At 44.2% G+C, this 14,873-nt stretch overlaps 1 protein-coding gene across 2 annotated transcripts in view; it reads right to left on the minus strand.

The window, feature by feature from the left end:
• Positions 1-14,873, minus strand: part of DOCK8 (dedicator of cytokinesis 8) — a 1,170,453-nt gene that overhangs the window by 99,896 nt on the left and 1,055,684 nt on the right. For both annotated transcript variants that reach the window (XM_069625758.1, XM_069625759.1), the window contains one exon: positions 8,528-8,659. In XM_069625758.1, coding sequence (XP_069481859.1) covers positions 8,528-8,659 — 132 coding nt within the window. The remainder of the gene's footprint in view (positions 1-8,527; positions 8,660-14,873) is intronic.

The raw sequence follows: 14,873 nt of genomic DNA on the forward strand, positions 1-14,873 counted from the left end.
TGAGCAAAATGGGAGTGTGTGAAGGACAGTATAGCTGTACGTATCGGGCACAGCCAAAATGGTGCCGTCCGTAGAACAGGCGCGGTGGCCGGCAAGTTCGTAGGCAAACAAAATGGAGTTGTCCTAAGGACACTGGAACTGTCCGTACAGTGAACATAGCATGCGTGCACAATGGCAGTACAAACGTAAGTATAGCGAACATCGCGCCTGTCCCTAACTGTCCATCTCACTTGTGTCGCACTTTGATGTACTTTGAGAACCCAAACACTGTACGTAGGACACTTGCGCGCATGCGCACGTTTGATTCTTTGCATTTGCTGTCCAGGGGACTTTCATTACTGGCGTGGATGTGTTGAGGACGTCATCATGTGACCGCACCCACGCTGAGCGTGGGGACTAATTTGCGCGGTTGGTGTGCTTCCGCAACAGTACAAAAGAACTTGTAGACACAAGGCAAAGTATTGTAGACTGTAAAAATGTAATTTCGCATATCCCAGATAATAGCTGACCTCAGGGCTTGCTGTGTAAAATTTGTGTACCGCTGTGTAGGGATGAAGACGGTCACGAGGCACACCCCTCCACCCCTACAAATGGCCACACCCCCAAGCGCATCTTCATTGTCCTTCTAGCTATAGCAGATTTAGGTTACTGCCTTGAGTGCTATAGTGACCAAAAGGAAACTAATCGGTATGGCTTCCATGGCTGTTGGGTCATTAGCCTCTGCACCACCCCCAAACCTGCCACCACCACCACCTCACCAAGGGCCTGCAGGCAGATATATGGGTGAGGATGTAGAGAGTGAGGAAGACGAGGAGGAAGAGAATGAAGTGGAGGAACTCCGCACTAGGAGCACTCGGCAGGAGTCGTGGGTGTGGCGGTTGTTTTCCGTTTATGGGAACGTACCAAAAGCACGTGCGAACCTGGTGAAGTGTAACCAGTGCGAGGTGGTGCTGAGTCGCGGGAGATTTGGTGCGTACAGTTTTGGTATGACAACCATGAAGCGACAGCTCACTTCGTTCCACACTGCAGACATTCGCAAGGTGGTGCCATGTGAAGAGCGTAGTCGATTGAGTTCCTCCACAGCATCCTCCGTGTCCCATCCTCCCACCACAAGAGACACTCCTGTGGGGGAGCGACTCCCTCCAGCTGCCTCACAAGCCATTCGCAATGCTGTTGACCCTTACCTTTCAAAGGTGACATTAGTGTGCACGTATTGTGATGCAGTACTCTGCAGGGGGGAGAGTTTTCGAAGTGCTTTTGAGGCTCCAGTCACAGAGTACCAGAAGATCTGCTCCTTACCTAAATAAAGCTCCCCTAAATCTTTCGCTGTTCATTTGCCCTTTCTTATCCCCGTGGCTGGTGTCCCATCCTTACCCTCCTTTGGCCTCTTCTCCTAGTGTGCCATGTGCTGTTAAGCAATAAATGTAAAAACAACAAAAATTACAGAAAAGGCTCTTTTCAGAGCCGCCTTTCTCAGTATAACAATAGAACTATGAAGTGACGGTCGTAGACCCCCGCAGAGTTCTGAAAAAGTTTGCGGACAGTCGTAGGGGGAAGAAAGGGAGGGTGCAAGTGGAGCAAACACAATGAAGTGTACGCTGGGAGTAAGTGGCGGCTCTGAAAAGAGCCTTTCGGTGGTGTGTTGTGTGGGTCAAAAACTGTGGTTTGGTGAAAGCGGATTGTCAGATAAGTTAGTGTGATTGCAAAAGAGGTCGCAATGCGTTTTGTACATTGTGAAGAAAAATCTGATTGCCAGCATATGTGAGGTGGACTCCATCTCTGCGGAAAATGAATGTGCTGCGAAACATAATGTTTCCATTGTGGAAAGAGGACATGCCAACATCTCTTAAAAATGCACACACAGCCTTATTCACATTGCGTCTCGCTTTCTCCATTTGTGGACCAAACGCAGAAGAACACAGCCGTATTTGTCTTTGGGCAATACGGGAAAAAAGTATTTGACAATTTGGAAACATGTCCATGAGCTTCGCGAGTCCTTCCTTCATTGCAAATTGCAAAGAAATTCCAGATACGTGGCCTAAACTGTTTCCTCCGCAATGAATGATCAGTATATCTGGAGGACTCTCTGTCAGTAAAGTAACACAGAGAGGTACAAAGCCCAGCCATCTCATTCCATGCACGCCATGCCAGTGCACTTCCACATACGGAAATCCAATATTTGTAGATAAACTGCAGCTTTCTGCATGCACCTTCAACCAATGTATCCATTAGTCTCCCAAAATCCAGATAATCTGTTTTCGAGCATGGAAAGCCATGGCTGTGTGGTCTCATGTGAGGGAGAAGACGGTCTTACTGAAGTACATCTGTCAGAACACACCTACTGAACTTTATGGACCAATCCGTAGCTCCGCTCATTCTCATTTACATGCGTCTTCACCCCTGAATCCCCGTTGGTGATATGTGCTGGCTGCAAACTACCGCCATGTTCGCGGACATGTACAGGATCAGAGCGTGACAACGGTACATTAAAGTACTATTCCCCTTTTTCCCCTTTAAGGTAGGCTCTGAAAAGAGCCTTTTTTAAAAATGTTTGGCCAGGTACCATACAAGCATCAGGTATTTTATGTATTTTTTGTATTTTTTGTCCTTGCTTTACTTTTGCAAACATTACATAACCTTCTCTAAAGCAAGCCTTACGTTCCAAAAGAACATCGCATTTCCCAAAGAAGATAGCTCAACACCATTTCCTTCAAAGTAATCCGCATTGCTTGGAGCAATGTTTTCGTGGCAGCAAAAAAACATACAAGCTCGTAGCATGAATGCACACATGCCGCGATTGATGATACACCTCCCGATGCTTTGATCTGGACAGAAAACAGAATTGTTGTTCCATTGAACTCTAGGGAGTAAAGCAGACAAAATTACTTTCGTTGTTGGGAAGATGCTCATGAGTGCTTCAACCAACTGTGCCAAATCTGCCAACAAAGTACGTGAAGTTACGTATCCCAAATGGCAAGCACCGTAGTGCAAAATTACTACATGAGGAGTTGTCATTGTACGCATGTCTCTACAAACTTGCAGAATTGCCACAGCATTGGCATCAGTGTCAGCGCTCCACGCCACCTTCACTCCTCTCACATCGAAATGGTGTGCCACATGCCTACACTCGGCATAGTGTTGTAAGCCTTGGACAAAAATGTCTCCAAGCATCAAAACCCTGACCCTCTCCACCTCTGCCATCTTCAGTGTGCACACCGTCTTTCGACAGAAAAGAGTAATGTGAACATCTGATTGGCTGATGCCTACAGTCGCCTTTCCATGCAGGATTTGCTGTAGAAACCCGTATGTGACACGCCCTACCAGCGGACAAGCGTTGCCTACGTGCGGCACGTAACTCTTACCCAGTCCTTCCACCCTTTCTACAGCGGTACCAAAGCGAGTCCCTCATTGGACACAACTAAGCAGTCGCACAATCATCCACCAATCACATTGAACATTGTTAATTTTAACTCCATCATCAACATTGCGCACTTCAAAATTACTATTGATGATTATGAATGGAAGTCGCATATCATTGCAAAGCACCTACTTCACAAGCTACTGTGCAAATATTGCGAATTTCTACGTACAGCTCCATGCATGTGCACATGCATGAGTATAGAGAACAGGTATGTATATTTTAATCAGAGAACATGTGGAACCCTTATGATTTAATTTAGACAAAATAATACCGCTAAATGTCCATATGGAATACATAACAACGCTCCCCCTTTAAAGTGCAAGATGTCCGTTTTGTCATTCACAAATAGCACGACTGCTTACTGTCGTCCGCATAACGTGTACATATGTTGCAAGCATGCCTATTTAGGGCAGAACTCAATTTTGTATGTGAGAATGTCAGAGTTGTGTACTCTGTACAGCCTACAGTAATGCTACTTGCAATGTGATCTATGAGAATAGAAAGCGCTCCCGATTGCAGTGGTGACATTTCCTTCTGAGGGTCTCCCGATTTTTGGGCATCGTGCTTTTAATTTATAAGTAGAAAATGTTCCCCCATCTAGTACTATGCCCTATCGCTTACAAACCTCTCTCCTATGCATAGTACACTTTGTAAACAACAAGGCATTTCCATACCCTTAAAAGTTTTAGCTATTTTGAAGGACTTCAAGTACCATATTGCAAGTACCATGCAAAGACTGCACAGAGTGAAGTGAAATGTACACGTGCACTGGGTTGAAATATGAAAGTTGAATGCTCTGACGAAAGAAGCACAATTAATGTGTGCAGTATCATCACTGCTGCAAACACACAAGGTAATTGAGTTTGTTTCTTTGAATCGCAGTGAAGACTACTCTCCTGAGAATCAACAGCATCTACACTGCAGACGACATAACCGAAGAAACTTGCTCATCCTGCACAAAAAAGTAAGTACAGTACAACCTTTATATTGTAATTACTCCTCAAAGAGGCTGCGTGGGTGATTTGTTTTTTTTGGGCACCAAAGCAAGCATTGATTTGTAAACCATTCTACCTACAAATACCCATTTATTGAACAAAGAATAACAGGCAGAATGGCTGACAAATCCCTGTGTGTTTGGTACTCAAATAACATACGTAATCCTTAGAAGGTTAGATTGTGAAAAGAAGTTGCTGTAGCAAGGTTTTGGCATTTCGGTTATTAATAATGGTTCTCGTCACAAGTAGGCCACTTTGCACTCTCATCTGAAGCACATTGTAGTAGTATACAAACAGTAACGTAGCCTTAGCAAATCATTGCAAGAGTTCAATGCACGTTGACACACCATGACAAAGAGCTTCCTCATCAGACTCATGCACACATGCACACTGCACACATACATTGGACAACAGACCAAAGTATATTTTTTTTCTCAACAGACACCAAAGAATGCCTACCAAAAAGCAACTCTGTAGAAAGGTACACAGAAGTAGAGCAAATAAAAATAAAGGTGCCCAATGTAAGCATCCACCTGTTGTAGAGTTTGTAGAGAATGTTGGTACAAACCAGCTAATGCAGTTGGGTAACAAATAAAGCAAGTCTCAACTACCGAAACTGTACCTCCTCCATCAAAAAGTATCACAAAACACAAAAATGTTGTCAAAAAAACCCCTACCAGTACAGCTAGCAATGTTCCTAATAATCGTGATAGTGTAAGAAGAACCCATAGTAAAAAAAGTATTTTAGCAAAAATGTTTCGTCACAGAGTCCTTCAGAATCTACTAAGAGGACCAAAATCATCCTCACCCCTTAAAACCTACCGTAGAAAGTTATTCCTACAAGCTCTCGTGGACAGTGCAATCCTTCTCAAAAGGAAGTTGTTCTTATTAGTGTTAAATAGGATCAAAGCACTAACAAAACTAAGTACCAAACTACAAAAGAAACTCAGCAATAAACGGAATGTGAACAAAAATTATTTATTACATGTTTGTGGTGGTGAATGGAGTTACACAACAACCACAGAGCCATATTTTAATGAAGAATCATACAAACAAAATCAAACAAACACAATTGCCATCCATAGCAGTGGACGGGGGTATGAGAAAATCAAGACTACCATTATGGAACAAGAAATACTGCTTACAAAACTATCCCCTGAAAACTCAGAATTACCTCTCGATTCAGCAGAACCACACCGTCCAGTATACAAATGGCCGTGCACATCAAAGTGTGCCATTCCAAACAAAGCTTTCAAATCTTTACGTCAATTCCTCAATCAATGTGTAAAAGGTAAAGACAAAAGTAAAATGAAAGTGCTGCAAAATATGGATATTTGTCCAGTGCGGAAAGACACAATACTAAAAGCACATTCATTAGCCTGCATTTCCGGGCCTATTTGCAAAAGTACCTTGAATATCAATACATCATTCCAATGTAAGAAATTTAATGTATAAAATATACTATGCAAACAGTCCAGCTTCAGAATTAGGCAATTTAAATACCACTCTTCTGCATGGTACACCCAAATACTTACAAGAAGAAATTGAACGTATTCAGAAAAAGTATTTTGGACGTGAGAGCCACTTACAAAATGCAACAGTTTTAGAACATAGTAGCAACAATTATGCACATAGCAACCTTCTATTACACACATACAGAAAAGAAATAGTAAAATTTAAAAGGTCATCGGCTGAAGTACCAAACCATGTGTGTGTGTGTGTGTGTGTGTGTTGCCGCAGAACGTTTTACAAAAGGAACATAAAAAATGTGGACATATCATACAAAATAGAAGAAAAACAGGGTAATTCATGGAAATTCGCACAAAAGTGGCACAGCGTATTCATGGATTTTAGCCTCCAAAACCAGCCGTGGCGCAGAGTGGCGCAGGGACCCTGCAGCAGCGCCAGTTACGCCCCCAAGAATGCCCTTGCGCAAGGAAAAGGCATCAAAATCCCCAATCCAACGCAAAGGTCTGCGACAATCCAAAACCAGTTTACCGGACTGGAGATCTCGTCTTTGATGTCCTGGGTGTTAGTCTTGGCAATGCACGTAGATGGCGCGAGTTATGGTTGCTTAGCTTACTATAATGCGGGAACGTGCAGTGGTATTTGGTTGCACTGTGAAGTGTAACATTCCCTTAGTGAAATTTTTTTACTGAATGTACATATATATGTATGGTAGGGAAGGAAAAGAAAGGGGCTAAACAAGTGATGTCGTCATTGATGTCATCATTGACATTTGAGATGACATCTTTCATGGGCTGGGCGTTAGTGTTAGCAGTGCACAGGGGTGGTGGCAGGGTTGGGGGCTTAGTGTACCATAACTGTCGAATTTCAGGGGGTTTTTGGTTTTAATTTGAAGCATAAAGGGGAGGTGGAAAGTATTTTTTAGTGAAGTGTACAGGTTTTTGTTAGGGCAACTTAACCGTAACGTCCCCTCAACAAAGTTTTTTATGTAGTGATATATATATATATATATATATATAGGGAGCAGCAATGCTCTTTTAATCACAAAATAATGTACAACAGATAAGAACTCAGATTTGAAGGGAAGCAGTGAGCTTCTTACAATGGGATGAGCTCTAGTGACATTCTGACCAGGTTGTGGTGGTGTAAATGGAACAGTCACCGGGGACAATACATGGGTGGGCTTACAAGGACAATCAACATTAGACATTTTTAAGTGCAGGTAGGCGGTACAGCCAGCTCTGCTCTGGAACATGTGACTATGAAGGGTGAAGGCAGTAGAAAGTGAGAGACAAAGGTAGGGTAGAGGCGGGGTAAAAATGGTAGCTAGAAGGTAGAGGAGAGTTAGATTAAGAGGATATCTCGGGGGCGAAGAGGTAGGCTTTCAGTTTGGTTTTCTCAACCCCAAATGGAAAAGGAACCAAGTAAGGAGCTTAGGGTTCACCTTCAACATACTACTCTAGCATCATAATTGATAAACCATGGGCGAAGGGGGAGAAAGTGAAAGCAAACACTGTGAGGTGAGTGCCTGTGCGTTTCCGAAGATTGCAGTACATGCTATGTCTGACGCCAAGTTGTCTCCATCCTGGACCTCTGGCATTTCAGGCCAGATGTGCCATCACACTTTGTGCATTTTATGCACACAATGCATACCACTGACACATGGCATCTGCATTCATGTTCTTTTTTGTAGGGGCGACTACCCATTCAAGTAGGCTAACAGCAGCAAAACTTGCACCTTCTCTGATTCGGATCCAAGGGATTAGGGGCCCGCGTCACTGGTGACAATGAACAGCTAGGCTAGGTCAATGAGGTAGTAGGGTAGATTCCTCCTTGGGCTCCTCGCAGCATGGGTTGCTCCCAAAATGAAGGATGGGGCTTTATCTGCATTCATATCTATGTATCTGGACAGTACACTTAACCAGTTTACAAACAAAAGATGGCATTGCAATTTGTCAATTTTATATATCAATGAAATGATGTTGCAAGCATTCTCTCACCCCCAGCACTGCTCCTCGCCTCATGCTTACCCCTGAAACAGCAGCTTGGTAGGCATACGCCCATGACCCCTGGTTTGATGGTAGTCTGTGGTTCTCATCACTGTAAATTTAAGCTCATGGTTACGATGTCACAATTGCAGGGTTTGCACTAAGTCTTCTCTGGCCTCCTCAATTACGGACGCCATGTAGTTATTAATGATATGCGTGCTGTTCAGGCTCTCTGCATCTAATTGCGGAATCTTACCCACTCACACAGGGTGGGCTGGACCCCTAGGCGCTGCTACCAGTGCTGAAGAGGGACCAGTGAGGACAGCGCAGCAGCACTAATTTGGGGTGTGTGGGATGGCTGTGGGTGATGGGGGGGGGGGAGAAAGCATCTCCAAAATGCAAAGTCAGTGACTTGTGCAGGCATCAGAGGCCATAAAACTAACTCACCTAGCAGATCTGGACATCCCTACCCATCCCTTGCGACTTATGAATGCTAGACATGTAAAGGGCAAAGTTACTTGCCAGTCTTACGTGTGAGCCTTGCCACATCCATCCATAGGGACCCTCGTTAGCTGATGCAGTGTTCCATAATTCAATCCTTCAGAGCAGTAACGATAGATCAATGGCTACAGCTGCATCTAGTTCACACTACGTACCTTGTTTATGATGCTTTCATAGGCCTTCTGCAGCTTGTCGTGAGTAGAGGCAAGTTTCCGGAAGTCCCGATGTGCCTCCAGAATTGGGATGACAATTTTATACACTTCGTTCACCGATTCATATAAGCCTGCCTTGAGAGAACAAGAGAAAGACAGAGTTATACACAGCCGAATGTCCACAAAGAGGAAATCAGAATCAAATCATCTCTTGCCCAAGAGGGTTGGTCAGGCCGACCCAATAGACACTGAAAACGCAGTCTCGTTTTTAAAAAATCAATGAATATGCGACTGTTTCCCGCTGAGCTTCACGGACGTCCTCCTTTCTCTTACATATTCACGGTGGATGTCTGAAAACCGGACTGGATTTTACTCTTTGGTGCGGTGGCGCGACATCCGCTGTGCACAAAGGGCATTGGAGTAGTCTGTGTCACTGATTATGACTCTTACGCCCAGGAGTGTGGGGTGAGATCACAACTGGTTTATCATTATGCACTTGGGGGAAAGGTCTGGATATCTACTCTTCCCCCAATAAATAAAGAGATCCACAGGATATGTAATAGAGGTTCATGTTTCAAGTAGAACTATGTTAGGGCACCATATATTTTAATGCCATGACTGAACCACCATTTCCGATGCTCTGGTCTACTTCCAATGCTCAATGCTGGGGATTCATTCAAGATGGTGGCAGACTGGCAGTCGACTGGAATACATGAATGCACTGGATCCCAACATTCCCAACCTATGGAGTGTGGCATGCACTTTTCAAGTGTGTGACAGCAATATAACTATTTCACTATTTTGCTGTTGGCAACTCACTCTTGTGTCATTGTGCAATTATTTGCTACTGAAACAATAACACATCAAACATTTGTGTCACAGTATTGCACGCATATCAGCTCAGAATAAATACATGTGAGCACGAATAAAAACAAAATTTAAAAATAGGATTGTAAAAACTACAAAGAGGCATCAAGTTGAGGGATTCTTGCAAAATTCTAACAGTTGCCGTGAGCTATACTGCAAAATTATATTGGTCCATGTTCTCAGAATGGACGGTGCTAAGCACTAAGAAATATGTTTATGGTGAAAGGCAGTTGCCTATCTCTGAAAACTAAAAACATTATTGTGGCACACTTGTGATATAACACTGTTACACAATTGGGTCACTGGCAAGTGGAAACTCATCTTCTTTCTTCATGTGTTTATTGCAATCACAGTACTGAACAGGGTCTTACATTCTAATTAACACCTTACTGACGACAATCTCATGATCATGCCTTCCCTTGCCTGAATTCTTTATTATATCTGGAAAACTCAAAGTGGGTGGTTTTGTTCCCAAGTGAAAAACTGTATGCACTATGTCACTGCATGTCATAGTTGCACCTGCCCACGAGTATTTACGTTAGTAGAGTTCTTATCTGTGCCAAAACTGTCTGCACTATATGCAGGGGTGGACTGGGAACCAAAAGAGGACATGGAAATAATGTTCAAAGTGGCCCCATTTTACACATTTTCAGCAATCCCAACCCTTTTCCTATGAAATAATTTGGAAATGCCAGACAAAAGAGGCCCATGTTGCAGAGGACTAACGGGAAATCTCCAGAGTTCCCAATAGGCCAGTCACCCCTGACTAGATGCATCGAAGAATATATCTTTAGGTCAAGAGTGACATATCTTCAGTTTCTCGGCGCAATGTTCGTTTTCTGGGAGCCATGGGTTTTGTAGCCACCCTGTGTTGTTTCAATCCACAATGTATAGTGAGGGTAAACAAATAGTCCATAAATGGGCAAGAATAGTTCCAGTAGGTTTACTTTGTTCTAAGATAGACTATTAAATATATAATTGCCAACATTTCTTGCACAGCCATAATTTACAAGTTTTCTTAGAAACTTATGGGGCTAACAGTATTTGCCAATATACTCGGGTTAAATCGAGTGCACACATGTAGGTTGCTGGTCCTATTCTCACAATAACTGTGTCCATGTATGGCATCAGATACACATTGAATCATGTGATCTTTCTGACTTTGCTAAAGTCTATATAAAACCACCGTGATCCATCTGGCTTGATGACAAGAATTATCTTGATGACTAGTGCACCTGTGAAGGTACAATTAGCAAGAATGTCTGTACACTCTTGACTTCTGTTTGAACCACTTTACCCCTGGCTTCAAATAACCTGTAGGGCTGGATCTGTAAGGATTTCTCATGTGGTGTTCCAATGCAATGAATTGGACTTGCCCAGTATTGTATTGTATTGTATTGTAGTAGTTACTTATATAGCGCCTTTTCCCATTATTATGGTCTCAACGCATTTGTGGTGGGAGCACCCTCGGGGACCGTAGTCCAGAGTATGGGAAATTCTCATAAAGGCTTAGAATGCGTGGGTGCATTTTGGCCAAAATAAAGATGTAGGCGGGCTGGTCGGGCTCCAGTAAGCAACCTAAGAGATGAGGCATGTGGACAGGTGCTGAGGGAGGTCGGGAGATTGTGTGAGTGCAAGAGACTCTTTATATGTCCAGCTGGACCAAATTTGTCATAGCTCGTCGCTGCATTATGGTGCATGTGTCTGTGTCGGTGGTCAACTATGCCTGCGGCAGCTTCCCACCGAAGTGGTGTGTTTATACATATCTTGAGGCTCAGATGGAGATTTGTTATTGGTGCCACTGTTTGATCAGGTTGTCTGTGTGAGAGAGTCCTCTAGTACCACTAGCCATATCACCGTAATAGGTCTTCTAAGCATCATGAACAAGCCATCATAATGTATTTTCTAAGCATGATAAACTGGTTTCTAGGTGCGATATCAAAGATACCTGCTTACCTTTAATTGCAATTCACTGGCAATACTCATGCATATAAGTGCAGTAGATGGGCTAAAATCATGGTCTTCTAGTTGTAATGACAGAAGTAAGTGCGGAGGAGTGTATCCTAATACCGGGTTCAAGGTAAGGGAAGGATATCTTAAGGCTTAGAATGGGAATGAGCTTAGGCCGAGGTCAGACATGTGGAAGCTGCTGAGGAGGCCAGGAGTGTGTGTGATGGCAGTGGGTTTATTTTAATAGGTTATTTATAACACACTTAATACCCAGAGGTTTCTAAGCGTGGACCCAGGGATCGAACCTGTGTTGCTCCGCATTGTGTTGCTTACAAGGTCAGCGCGTTGCCCCTGAGCTATCCTCCCGAGACAGGGTTCGTTTATACATCTATTTTACTCATGAACACTATACGAATTATTGAAATTAGGGAAAAACTAACCTGATCAATGCACTGGAAAGCTGGTTGAAATCTGTGTTAGTGTCGCATGAGACTTGATAGGGGTATGGGGTGTTTCACTAGCATTCCATATCAAAATACATGATCATTTGGGGTTCAAGTTTGATCATGTACCTGGGTGGAGTTTAGCAAAGCAATTTCTAGGGGGATGGAGCTGATCGGGCTGATCCCTGCTATGCTACATCTTGCAGAGCAACAGGTTTGTATATGAACGCAGCTGTGACTGCATGAGTGATGGTATCATGATGGAGATGAGGGTGGGACTCCCTTCCATTGGACATTACAGAATGCCATGGGAAATAGCCACATTTCGAGGTCCTTTCTGAAGTAGAGGTAGTCTTCATTGCAGTGGATGTGAAGTGGAAGGGAGTTCCAGATAGAGGGGGCCTGGATAGAAAAGGTGGATCCTCCCATTCTGGTGGAGTTGTGAGGGGAATTACAAGAAGGAGGGCCGTGCCTGAGTGGAGGGTTCTGGTAGGTTGGTAGCGAGTGATCTTGTCCTGTAGGAACTCTGGTCCAGTATTATGGAGGGCGCGGTGTGTGATGCATATTCCTTTAAAGGGGGCCCGTAGGCTGATAGGGAGCCAGTGTAGTACTCTGATATGTTCTCTGGGTGAGAGGGAGAGGAGGAGTCTGGCTGTGGAGGTTTGGATTCATTGGAGTTTCCGTAGCTGTTGCGCTGGGATGCCTTGATAGAGGGAGTTGGCATAGTCTAGGCGGAAGAGATTGATGGCAAGTGTTGCAGAGAGTCATTGAGGGTAGGAGAGATAAGGGAAGATTTGCCTTAGGATGCATAAGTAGAAGTGGCAAGTTCTGGACAATAAGTTGTAGTGTTGGGCGAGTGATAGATCCAAGTCCATTGTGCAGCCAAGATTTTTTACAGAAGAGGAAGGCTGCTGGTGGGGCTCCTAGAGCGTGTGGCCAGGGTATCGGTTGGGGGATGAGGATATATCCGCTGCATAGTAGGATTTCTGTTTTGCCAGCATTGAGGAGAAGGTGGTTGGCTATCATCCAGTGGTTGATTGCAGAGAGTCTGGAGGAGTGGTCCGGTCCGGGGGATGCTTGTGATTTGGGATCTTGAAAATGATCTGGATGGCATGTACATAGTCATAGCATGTAGCATGAAAGGTTATGACAGCGGATGAGTGCTGGCAGTAGGGTGAGGCAAAGATTGAAGAGAAGGGGTGACAGAGAGGCTCCCTGGGGGGGGCCCTATCAGAGCAGGATGAGGGGCAGAGGTGAAAGGTGGAGCAGTCTTTGATGCTTAGTGTGTGAAAAACTGTCCACGAGTATTGCGTGGTCAATGGTGTCAAAATCAGCAGATAGATCGAGGGGGGTGAGTGCAGCGCATCCTTCTGAGGCAGCTGTTCTTTTTAGATCGTCCCAGATGGACACAAGAAGGAATGTGGTTCCTCAAAGGGGTCTGAAGCCCCACTGGGCTGGGTTGAGGAGTCTGTTCGCTTTAGTGAATAGGCAGAGTTGCTTGTAAGCAGTTCGGTCTAGGAGTTAGGCAATTAAGCAGGTAGTAGAGATAGGGTGGTAGTTTGAAGGAAGGGGTGGTTGAGAGGGAGTTTTTGAGAAGGGGCTTGACCCAAAAGGTTTTGAAGGCTTCTGGGAAGATACTTGTTGAGAGCGAATTGTTAATAATGGACCGAGCAACGTTGCTAGCACATGTTGTAGTTAGGATGTTTTTAAGAAGTGCAGCAGGACAGGGATCCCCAGGAGAGCCCGAGGGCTGGCTTAGTGCTAGGAGCTTGAAGAATTCAGAGTGGGAAATAGGTGTGAACAAGATGAGCACTGGCCAAAGGGGCGGGATAGGACAGGGTAGAGGGTGGGAGGAAGTGGGTCAACCAAAGTTAGTTTGGAGAGGATGGAGCAGTGTTTTCAAGAATTAGTTCTTATCCAGATAACCTCATTCATCAAAATAAATTGACTGGGCTCTCTTTTCACAGGGAGACTTTCTCCTCCAAGAGCGCAGCCTGCAGAACTCAAAATAACCTGATAAACTAGGGGCACAGGTGAAAAGGCAGGAACAATCAGCAGTGCTAGAGAGGAAAAATAAATATAAACAATGTCAATACTATTATGTACGTGACAATAGGCAAGAAATCACCACCGCCCTTTTCCCTTGCCCCCAACTCCTACCAGGTTTTCAATGTGTAATGCAGATAAACCTAATGAGATGTAAACTGCTCCTACCAATGATGTTGCAGTGCTTCAGATATTCCGTCAAAGGACAGCAGACAAAGGATGACAGTGTTCTCTAGGGATAGATATAGACCTGACCCGTAGGACACGAGGGCGCCATCTAAGAGGAAAAGCAAGTTGGGATTTATATATCCAGTTTTTGAAACCACTGAAGAAGAAGTAGTCCAATGTTTTCAAGCCCAAGCAAGAACAATCCAATCGCAATCCAAAGTCTGGTTGAAAAACTGAAAATCCCCAAAAATCCTTATAGTTCACAAGTCAACGGTGTAGACAAAAAAGGCCAAAGTACATACCTTCCAAGAAAACAGGTTGTATGAAAAATCAGTGACAGAAAATAAAAAGCAAAAATTGGAAACAAACCAACTAGCAGAAACTATTCAAAATGCCACTGCAGGAATGGGCAAAGCAAAGGAATCCAAAAGGCAGTGCCTTTCAAGGTGTTACAGCAGAAAAAGATATAGCCAAGCAATCCAGGATACAGAAAAAAGGTCAAAATGGCAATAAAGTAGTTCACGAAAAGTACCATGCGTCACAGCAACAAAGAGTAAGGCCAAGCAATCCAGGAAACAGAACGGGTCAGAATACTAATACTGAAGTACAAGAACAAACGTAGAAACAATGCTCACTGTTTAGAAAACACAGTTAAGGCGCACCGCACTGCACTTTCTGGCCGCTTAGATACAATTACTTTTGATGTTCATAGAGCTTCCAGCTAGGGTTGGAATGCGTGAGCGTAACAGCATCACGCGCGCTGGAGCATGGCCACATGGGTAATGAAGTGCTGCAACCTGCTCTGTGTCGTGTGTCGCATTGCACAAGCCGTTGTGCACCCTGTGTGAGATGCCATGGGATGCGCCATGGCATTA

This window comes from Ambystoma mexicanum, chromosome 6p (genome assembly GCF_040938575.1).
Source record: "Ambystoma mexicanum isolate Mex_15411 chromosome 6p, UKY_AmexF1_1, whole genome shotgun sequence".
Taxonomy (NCBI): Eukaryota; Metazoa; Chordata; class Amphibia; order Caudata; family Ambystomatidae; genus Ambystoma; species Ambystoma mexicanum.